The sequence below is a fragment of the Amaranthus tricolor genome, chromosome 16 (assembly GCF_026212465.1).
Source record: "Amaranthus tricolor cultivar Red isolate AtriRed21 chromosome 16, ASM2621246v1, whole genome shotgun sequence".
NCBI classification, from domain to species: Eukaryota; Viridiplantae; Streptophyta; class Magnoliopsida; order Caryophyllales; family Amaranthaceae; genus Amaranthus; species Amaranthus tricolor.
The window spans coordinates 19,949,729-19,961,500 of NC_080062.1; the positions used below are offsets into that span (position 1 = coordinate 19,949,729).

Genomic DNA, 11,772 nt, shown 5'->3' on the forward strand with positions numbered 1-11,772 from the left:
CTAATTTCAAAAGAAGTATTGAACATTGTTTGAACAAAATCATACACTAATACAAACTATCTTATACTTCTCCAAATAATAAGCTATTAAAATTTTTGTTAAAGGTCATTGAATGTAAATTAAAATACAGAGGAAAAACAACAAATAAAAAAATTTATTCAAGAATCAGTTCTTTCGACACAATAACGGAACCCTAGAAAAATCAATTACCGCCACCATAGAGAAATTAACCATTCACCATGAATCAGTTCTTTCGAATATTGCAATAATCAAACACCAATATACCGAATCACGATAATAATACTCTGATACATATCTCAGAATATTTGAACAAGAAAAGTGGTACTATAAATGGTTCAAAATGATGCATCTGAAAATTAGTGGAACATCATGGCTCACTCATAATCACTATCAATCCTCCTTAAATTTTTTCCAATGTTATTTCCATTTGAATTATTCCACCTTAAGAAGAGAGAAATTTAATTAATGTTTTTTACATATATTTAGAAAATAAAATATATCCATATGAGATATTGTTAGATTCGTCTTGATGTATACTTTTTCATCATGTATTTTTAAAATTTTTTTATATTTAGAGATTTTGAGATTTAAAATTTGCATTGAAAACTGTGCTAAAAGTAAATGTGAAGAACGAAAAGAAAAAGAGGGAATAATTACTTTCTATTTTATAGGAATTATATTTTATTTGTTTTTTTTGTTTGACCCTTTTTAAAATACGTATGTCCCTAATACACTTTTTAAAGTACTAATAGTTATACACAAGTTAAAATAGAAAAAGTTAATTGTCATTTTGGAAAATTCCACGTGTAGTAATCTTAAGTTTCAATTTTTACACATGGTAGAAGAATATTTTTTTTTTAATTTGAATAATGAAGCTGAGCTTTCAAGTTTTCTACATGGTAGACAAAATATTATGTTCTTTGCTAAATTTAGTACTTATTTCCAACATATTTTCAATAAGATGTCCCTTGAGTGTGATAGGAGCGTTTGTTTTTGTGAAAGAAAATTGTTATGATGGATAATAATAATAATAATAATAATAATAATAATAATAATAATAATAATAATAATAATAATAATAATAATAATAAGAATAAGAATAATAATAATAAAAATAATAATAATAATAATAATAATAATAATATAAATTTAAGAAAATTCTTAACTTTTGTTTACCAAGTGAAAAAGTAAGAAGTTTAGAGTCACTACATAGATTAAAAAGACGTTTGTCCACCATGCACGTGGAAAAACTAAAAATTCGTTCCTGTGTTTTTTAGTAAAAAAGTTAATTGATTGAAAAACATATTAAGACAAAAGTACAACATCTCACATGATTACCTTTAAGTGATTATTTACTATAAATGGCATATTGTAAAGTCAAAGCATTATAGGTAAAAACACATAAGAACAATTATGATGTGAGAGCTTGTTATTGCTTTATTTAAATGTGCATTACTTGAAACGTGTAATTAATAGGAGTGAATTATTTAATAATCACATTTTGTTGTAAGGGTACCATTGTTTTAATATAGGGTGCGACAGTGAATCCATGTAGTTCAGGTAAGGGGAGTGGGAATCAATCTATTTTCATGTGGGTGATGAGAATAATACATTTATTATAACTAGTTGTGGGTCGCGTGCTATGTACGCGGTCCCCCAAGTTACACTTTTAAGTTTGACTATAATAGTTTTGCGGCTCCGATGTCAAACTTTTGAGTTTGAAGATAATAGTTTGCGTATTTTGAAAAAGTGTCTTACAATTTTGAAATAAACCAAAATTTAAAATATTGTAGGTAGTTGTTATTCCTAATTACCTTCAAAACGCTCCATCTTATACTATGATCCCAAGCAATGTATCCCAAAATATTTTAACATCATCTACACCGTTGAATGAATCAGGTGCATTAAGGTCATTATTTAAATTATATACAATTCCATTATTCTTTCTCAAAGTAAATCAATGCCTATTATTTTAAATTATATACAATCTCACTATTCTTTCTCAAAGTAAACCAATGCCAATTATTCTTGCTAGAATAACAGTGATAGCATGTACACAAGCCCATGTCAATTGAACAAGCAAATTGCATTTATAGGATGCGAAATTAAATTTAAAATAATACACCTGAATTGAACATTAACAAAATTTGCGATGCGTTATATATCACAACCAAAGCGTGCAAAAACTAGTAGAGGAAGAGGTGGAATTTCTTTAGCTGGAGGTCGAAGGCGAACGAGAACTGAGTTTCAGGAGGATATTGAAGGACTTGAAAAGCGTACCTCACCAGTTTGGGATCATTTTACCATAGTGGCCAAGAAGGATGATAACAATGTTGTTATTTCATTACATGCTGTTTGTCACTATGGAACCTCTAATTGTAGAAATCACCTCAAGACTTGTGAACCTTACCAAGAATGGCTTGCTAAAAATGGTGATCTCATTGGTGATTTTAATCAGAGAAAATATTGTTCTCTTTTTGCCGAGGCCATTATGTACCATGGATACCCCTTAAGCATGGTTGAGCACAAATTCACAAGGAAAATATTATTTGAAACTTTGAAGGATTTAGATAGCAAGGTGTCTTTGACAAGTGAAATTTGGACAGCTTTCACATCTCGTGGATACTTGACTTTAACGGCTCATTATATTGACAAGGACTGGTGTTTGAAGTCAAAAGTTCTTAATTTTCGTCATTTCCCTCCCCACACACTGGTCATGCGATTTATGAGCTTGTTTATGCAATGATCAAGGATTGGGATCTTGAATCAAAGGTTAAGTGCATGACTATTGACAATGAAACCAATAATGAGTCCATAATCCCCTTGTTACAAGAATATTTAAATGGCCATTCGTCTTTTCCATGTGATGGTGCACATTTTCATATTCTTAGTGCGGCACACATTTTGAATTTGATTGTTAAAGATGGATTTTAGCAATTGATCCTGCTGTCAAACTTGTGCATGATAATGTCAAGTACATTGATTCATCCGAGGCAAGGATGATTAGGTTTGAAGATTTTTTATCTCAAATAGAAAAACCTTCTTCGCTGAAATTATGGTTGGATGTTGTAACGAGATGGAACTCTACATATTTAATGTTGAAGCGACCTCTTGACTATAGAGTTACGGTGAATCGCTTAGGTAGTACTAAGCCTGACTACACCTTGAAGCTCACTGATCGTGAGTGGGAATCTGTTGAAAACATGGCTTCTATCTTCAACTTTTTTATGAAATGACTAATTCTTTCTCTGGGTCAGATTATCCCACTCCAAATCTATATTTTGAACAAGTTTGTAAGGCAAAATACCACCTACGACGTGCTTGTGAAAGTGAGGATACTTGCATTAGAGGGATGGGAAATGAGATGTTTAGAAGTGGAGAAATATTGGGGCGAGTCCTTTTTAATTTTGTTTATTGCTGCGGTGTTTGACCCTAGGCATAAGATTCCATTTCTAAAACATCATTTTAGAAAGGTTGATCAATCTAAGGATGAGGGTTATCAACAAATTGTGAGGTTCGCTCTGGACTTGTCAATCTTTTCAATGATTACAAGTCTACACTTACTTTATCGACTAAAGCTCATCAAGCTTCTACTTCTGAAGATCTCACGCCAGTTGGTTCATGCTCTCGCATTGGTTCATGCTCTCGTGATTCTAATGGCTATGAGGTATGTATTATTAAATTTTTAACTCCTTTTAACAATATATATATATATATATATATATATATATATATATATATATATATATATATATATATATATATATATATATATATATATATATTATTATTATTTATCTCAATAAGTTTGTCTTTCCATTATAATATTTTTACTATTAATAAGTTTCATATGTTTTATCGTTTGTTTACAGAGTTTTGAAAGTTCTCAAGTAACTACTTTTTTCTTCAAATATTTTATCGAAAGTGGAAAAATACCTTGACTCACCTTTGCACATGCATGGTGATTCCAAATTTGATATTTTGTTGTATTGGAAAGACCAACAAGCTACTTACCCAATTATGTCTAAAATAGCTAAAGACATATTGGCTATCACAATAACCACAGTTGCATCCGAATCGACTTTTTCTATGGGAGGAAGAATTTTGAATAGATGGCAAGCATCCCTTTTATCAAGACATGTTGAAGCCTTGATTTTAACTCTTAATTGGTTGTTTGTGTAATACCCCAGATTTAGCTTGAAAAAGGATTGATAGACTACTCATATCAACAAGGTGCATCTTATTTTCATGGGAGCTCATTTGCTAAGAACTCCATAGTTAAGCGTGCTTGGTGTGGAGCAATCTTAGGATGGGTGACCTCCTGGGAAGTTTTTCTGGGTGCGCACGAGTGAGGCCAAAGTGCACTGGAAAGACTTGTGTTGGTTTGTGGGGCTAGTCTACAGTCTTCATGAGTAGTCACCGGTGGTCCGTTGGGCTGAGGTGTTACAAATGGTATCAGAGCAACTCTGCGACCGTGGCTGATAGTGTTCAGTGCACCTAACGGGGGAAAAGATCCTAAAGTTACGGTCCAAAGAGGACGTTGTATTCTTAGTGGGGGTGAGTGTAATACCCTAGATTTAGCTTGAAAAAGGATTGATAGACTACTCATATCAACAAGGTGCCTCTTCTTTTCATGGGAGCTCATTTGCTAAGAATTCCACAATTAAGCGTGCTTGGTGTGGAGCAATCTTAGGATTAGTGACCTCTTGGGAAGTTTTCCTGAGTGCGCACGAGTGAGGCCAAAGTGCACTGGAAAGACTTGTGTTGGTTTGTTATCCATGAGTCTTAGTCTTATAGGAAACTTTCTAATAGCCTTATTTACTTAGAATTAGGCAAATAGAAATGTTTCTTTAGCTATGATTCATGTTGGTAGCTTGCTGAACATGCGGCGATTGTTGACCTTGAGCGGCATTACAATGATCTCACCCGACATGTGATACATATTCTGGTAGCAAAATTTTAGGCGTTTCTTTTTTGTATCTTTCTTATAAGAATTAATTACTTTCTTTTAATACTTTTTTTGTTTGTTTTTGTTCAAGATTGAAATATGGTACCACAAGCAAAGCAGTAGTACGTGAGAGATTTTGGTGCTCGTTGTCGACCTTTATGTTTCGCTTTGGAGAAAGTATTTAATGGTGGACATACTCACGTACATTTGATGGATGATACTTTTATGGTGGATATATAACTATTTATACTTGCTGATTGAATGTTATTTTTTGGGGTTAAAAACTTGATATTTGTATATTTGAATTAGGTGGATGTATAAGTGATGGATGTAAATTTTTGGGGTAAAAAACTTGATATTTGTATATTTAAATTTGGTGGATGTATAAGTGATGGATGTAAATTTTTGGGGTTAAAAACTTAATATTTGTATTTTGGTGGATGTATAAGTGATGGATGTAAATTTTTGGGGTTTAAAGCTTGAAGAATTTGGTGGATTACTAACATGAAATATATAATTATTAATTAGCAATAGAAAGCAAGATAAGTCTAGATCGAAGTGTTGAAGAAACATATAAGTTTTTGTATTGTTCCACTTCAATATGTTTCTAAGGTTTTTGTAATGTGCTTATTGGTTTATAATTGATATCATATCATGGGGAATCTTATTTATTTATAGATAATCTTGTTTACAATGTTTTAATATTAGAAATTAGTTTTCAAATATTCATATTTGGTTTATAATTGGTTTATAATTGATATCAATATCATGGGGAACCTATATGCTTGTTCGGTAAACCTTAAAAATTAACATATTTTTGAGTCGGATAATTTTCGATTCCGGGTCGAATTTTCGGGTCGGGTTAGATTTAAACAGTTCTTGTCATTCCTATGGTTATGAAACTTTAATCACAAAAAATGTTTTTTGTTTACAAATTTTCATTACCATCTAATACCCCCCAAATGGTAATGCATTAAAATGAAATTAATGAAGAAAATAAGATGATTGAAGTTGAACAAGCATGTCCATCAAGGTAGCCAAGAGATTTTTCAACTAAAATTACACTAGTTTTTATTCATATTACCATTATTTAGTACCACCTACTAAACAGACCGTTAAAATGAAGAAATTAATATAAACAAACTTGGCTATATTTTCAAATACACATTTAATGAGAAATAAGGTAGAAGTTGACAAATGAATAGTACTAAGAAATTAAACGTAACAATTGATTTAATAGAAATATCATAGAGTAACATATTTGTTGGGATACAAAATGATTTGGTAGGAAGCAACTAAAATGGACTTTTACGTTTTAATGTTTTATGAATGAAATGCATTATCATTTGGCACCAACATTTAATTGATCAACTTGGCAGCAATTGCTAACCAAAATACTCATATTTCTTTGTTTGACGTTTTTAGTTGCATTTAAATACAAATAATTACAAGGGTACACGAATTAATGTAGTGGAAATTTTGTTGAAAGATTTTAATATTAATTGCACTAAATCCTAATGGTGAGATATTAAAAGAGATAAATTAAAGTTTAAATGTGAAAAGTATTATGAATTTTGTTTGATAATGAAGAAAGTGTTAATATTGTACATGTTTAAGAGTTTAACAGTGGGCCATACATATAATAATAAAATATTTCTTTTTACTATAAAGGAAACATTACAAGTGATAGAAAATTGTCAAATAAGTAAAAGTGTGTAGGTAAATAAAGCAGAGGAAGTATAAAATAGAATGATGGTATTGAAAGTGAAAATGAGTTTTATTACTCTATTACACACAGAAAAAAAGGTAGAAACGAAATAGTGGGCTTCTAACCCAGGCTGCTCGCTCGAGCACTTAGTGTCTTGCAAGCCCAAGATTCTTCATGCTCCTTCAATGCATCCAAATGGTCCCCTTTGATCCTCTATTTGTGCAATATTTGTCTTAGGCTCATTGCTAATGCTAGCCTTGGTGCCCAATGTTTCTCCACTCAATGATTGCTCAATCATTACTACCATGATTATTCCTTTCCATCCAGTCCAAAACTAACTTTTGACCCTTCTCTATTATATACTAACATACTCAATTAATTTCCTTAATCAAGTCCTAAATATTTGATGAACATTACCCATATTCCTAACAATTTTTAGAGAAATGCATTATGTCATTGTTATGATAATGAAGCTTTCATCCTTAAACATATAATATTTTCATCCTTAAACATATAATACTTTTTGGTAATCTTTTGTTAGTATCTAATACCATGATTCCACATGGTAATGAATTTAGATGAACTATTTAATAAAATTAACATTAATAATCAAAAATTTCATCTATATGCTGTTAAGTATCCCACATTTGGATTTTTTCAATAATCCAACATTTATCTTTTTTTTGTTCCCAACATACCTATTTATTTTATAATAATTCAACATTTGCCTCTATTTTGTTATCAGCATACCCAATTAGTATGATAATAGGAAACTAAGGGTAAATGTTGTATTAATAAAAGATAATGCAACTATAGGATATTCATAAGAAGCGGAAAGATTTGATTATTAGTCAATTTTTTTTTAAAAAAAAAAACATTTATCATTCCTCTCAATTTTCCTCATTTTCTATTTTGGATCGTTCAACTCATTTTGCCTAATTTTCTTATTTGAAAATAGACTATACCACTTTTTTTAATGTCATCCCTATAATTTATTTTACTATCATTCACACATTTCAATCTCTTTTGGTTTAACATTGAATTTATTACACAATTCTCCATTATCTTAAAAACTACCTAATACTTAACAACTCATTTTGCTTAATTTTCTTAATTGAAAATTAACCCTATCACACTCTTTTAATGTCATCCAACAAATTTATTTCACTATTATTCACACATTTTAATCTCTTTGCCGAATTCATTACACAACTCCTCATATTTACTTGAAAAATACCCAATACCTAAAAATAGAATAGATGAGCAATTAAGCATAATCATAACCTTTTTCAAGTATTTTACTTAGTTAAATTAAATTAAAATTTTATTTTACTTAGTTAAATTAAATTAAATTTTTATTTTACTTAGTTAAATTAAATTAAATTTTTATTAGTACCAACAACCAAATAAGTGCTAATTTATGTACAACATACATGCTCTTATGAAGATAGGTAGTCACAGGCTCACAGCATACCAATCACAGATATACACAACAGAATTATCATTATTCCAACAGAATTATCATTATCTCAGACAGACTACTATTAAGCTATCCTAATGGCTTACTACAAAACAAATCAAACCCATTAACATCACTTGATGACTTAATGGTATTAAAGGACCGAACATTCTGATCGATTTCAGTCACTTCCATGGAAGTTTACCAAGCCCTCAAAAGTCTCTTCTTACTCGGGGACTGGAAGCAGCCAAGTGAAAACTCTGAACACCCTGAATTTCTGGATTATACTTTTGTGAAGCAAGGTAAGTTAAAGCTGTGACGACATCTCCAATAAGGGGTCTCATATGAGGTTGTTCTTGCACACACATTGCGGCCACTGCTAGCGCTTGATACAATCCCCTTGCGGGATATCTTCCTTGGAGTGTCGGATCAGCTATCTGAGAGAACTTTCTTCTGTCGTTGAATAGAGGGCGTGCCTGCACAAACAAACATCTCAAGTAAATTACAATGAAAATTTGGCTTTTACCGCCTTTTTTTTTACTTGAAATAGCATATCTGTTAGTGGGATAAACGAAATTAAGTATTAAACATCAACTTTACGGCTTGTTTGGTTGTTATTATATGGTGGGAGGGAATTTGACTTAATTTAGCTACAAAAACTACTTAACATAGTGATCATGCTTGTTCTCCTCCAATCATTGTTTTTCTTCAAAATATTGATTACCAGCTATTACCATTTGGGAAGGTGGTATTAGGTGGTTGTGAATTCTTATAAAGAAAAACACATGTTCGAGGATAAGAATTCCATTACCATAGGAATGCTAGAGGTGTTTAAAACAGACCCGATGACGCGATATTTACCTAACCTTGTAACCAAATCCAATTTGACCCGACTTTAAAAATATATTCATAATTATATATAAACCAAAATGCACTCAACACCCAATTTTAAACCGACCCGAAATCAACTGGATTGCCTGAATGAACACCTCTGTGAATGCATAATACATTTTATATAAATTAAAATTGAAGTTAAAATTAAGACTCATTCCCATTTCTACAATTTAATACCAATAACCAAACGCCCATTAGAGTTTAGAGTACTGCTTAGGCATGCAAAAATTACTTCATCAGATTCAGATGTTCATAAAACTTAAGTACAGATCTGGAAGATTATCAAGAATTAACAAGAATTATGTAGTATTAACAGTCACAGAACAAGTAGAAATCACAATGGTCAATAGTACACCTAATTTGGTAGGTCAAAATCAGAAGCATACAAGTTCATCAAATTGCCTGATCAGCAGCAATGTCTAAACTCTAAAATACATCAACTTTTACCACCTTCAAATTAGTATGAGAACAAATTATGAATTATATTAACTATGCTAATGAGGAAACAAGTCTTCATTGAATTGAGAATCATATTTTCTGTACAGCATATGACAGGATCTGATTAAATCATTGTGCACTGAGATGATCGATATAATAAAGTGCTAGAGCCAACAATGACAGTCATACAAAGTGAAATTAACAAAAACAATGATAATGCAAAGCCGAAGGTTACATGCATATGGCTTCTGAAAACTAAAACAATACTTCATCAATAAAAATTGTAGTTTCGGCTGATAACTAAAAAGAGAAGCCAATTTATACAGGTAATGTCAAATCTTCAATCACTAGCATCCAGTTATAAAGATGTTTCCACTATAAAATGGAAGCTAATAATATGTTGACACCAATCATAATGCAAATCTAAGGTAACCACATGGCGATGTAGTAATATGAGTGATGCAATTATCATAACGCCAAAATATCGGCCGAAAGCATAATATATCCCTCGAAAAGGGACAAAATGTGGTTTTCTGATACAATTACAACGCGGGAAATATTGGTTCAATTTTTTAACTTTTTTTTGAAAACCTTTACAATGCGGCCAATGCAATAGGACCTTATTTTTGCACTATAGCGTCGACCACCAGCATAAGTGAAGTTTCAGATCTACAATAGTTAAGCCTGCAGAAAAATAGAATTATGAAATAGATGAGTTCTCTTACCCATTGCACAAGATTCTGCTCTCCTTTGCTTTTTGAACTGTCAATTGCTTTCCTCCCTGTAATGATCTCCAAAAGTACAACCCCGAAGCTATAAACATCTGATTTTATGCTTAGCTGACCAGTCATTGCATATTCTGGAGCACAATATCCGTAAGTTCCCATCACTCTCGTAGAAACATGAGTTTTATCACCAACTGGACCCAATTTTGCCAAGCCAAAATCAGACAACTTTGGGTTGTATTCTTCATCAAGCAGTATGTTGGAACATTTTAAATCACGATATATGACTGGGGGATTTGCTTTATCATGCAAGTATTCCAATCCTTTAGCAGCACCCGCAGCTATTTTCATTCTTGTATTCCAATCTAGGCATCTGCTGTCAGGAACGAGGTCTGAGACAAGATATGAGGTCAGAAATGCATGTTATATGAGCACGCAAAAGAAAACAACAAAACATATAGCAATAAACACACGAAAATGCAATAAGTGTCAATATTGCAAAAGGACAATGTCCAAAGATATGAAAGAGAAGAAAATATTAACGCTTTGTATTACTGAATGTTATTGTTAACCAGTACAATAAAGAAAAATGATTCATTGGAAAATGCTATTTGTAAGCATAACAACTTAATTTACATGTCACTTTTCTTATAACCGAAGTGGTAACATGGATCGATCTTCATTTATTTTTTTTTGTGTAGAAAGAGCAAATAATTGCCTAATAAAAGTTAGCTTCAATGGTTCAATGGAAAGAAAAAAACATGTGGGTGCTTATAATTAAGTTCTATGAAAATGAAGTTTCTACTCCTCGGCTGCCTATATCCTCATCTCTCTAGATGTAGCTCAATTCATTTTAAACAGATTTAAATAAATATACATTTACCAATGATTTTAAAAATGATAGTTATGGAATGATAATAGTTGGTTAATTGGTCAAAAAACTACGAAATGCTTGCAGCCTTTCCTCCGTTTGAATACAATATCTCAATATCAGCCAAGTCCTTTCTTATTGGAAAAAATATTCTTTATCCAATAGAGAATAATGAACAGAAAAAGCCTAAATTCATACCATATAGGTGGTCTTCTAATGATCCTAATGCCATATACTCATACACTAGAAGCCTTTGATCTCCATCAGCACAATATCCAATTAAGTTAACTAGGTTTGGGTGATGAAGTAGGCTGAGCATTAGAACTTCAACGAGGAATTCCCTATTGCCTTGAAGCCCATTGTGATCAAGTTGTTTGATAGCAACAACCTACACCAAAATCCATTTATCTGATAAGTGTCAAGAAAAATTGTACCTTTCAGTTCACAAAAACACACAACTAGACTATTCAATACTTTACGCAGGAAATAATGATATAAGAGTTTATGTCAAAATCAGCAATGGACTAAGAGAATATACATTCATGGAAAACGTCCCCGGCACTCTACAAAAGCATATTGATCACCAATTGGTTTTTAGGAAACACCATTCATAATGTTATACTCATAGTCATATACATTTAACAAGACATAGCTCCTAGACCATGAAAAACTCAAGCATCAACAAAATTCTCGTTTTCACATATCCCT

General features: G+C 31.6%; 1 protein-coding gene across 2 annotated transcripts in view; it reads right to left on the minus strand.

Annotated features, from left to right (window-relative positions):
• Nucleotides 1-8,050: 8,050 nt before the first annotated feature.
• LOC130802734 (probable serine/threonine-protein kinase PBL7) overlaps nt 8,051-11,772 on the minus strand; it is a 5,078-nt gene continuing 1,356 nt past the window's right edge. For both annotated transcript variants that reach the window (XM_057666781.1, XM_057666780.1), the window contains exons 3-5: nt 11,263-11,452; nt 10,194-10,585; nt 8,051-8,612 (exon numbers count right to left, since the gene is read on the minus strand). In XM_057666781.1, the coding sequence (XP_057522764.1) occupies nt 8,349-8,612; nt 10,194-10,585; nt 11,263-11,452 (846 nt within the window). In that variant the 3' untranslated portion in view covers nt 8,051-8,348. The remainder of the gene's footprint in view (nt 8,613-10,193; nt 10,586-11,262; nt 11,453-11,772) is intronic.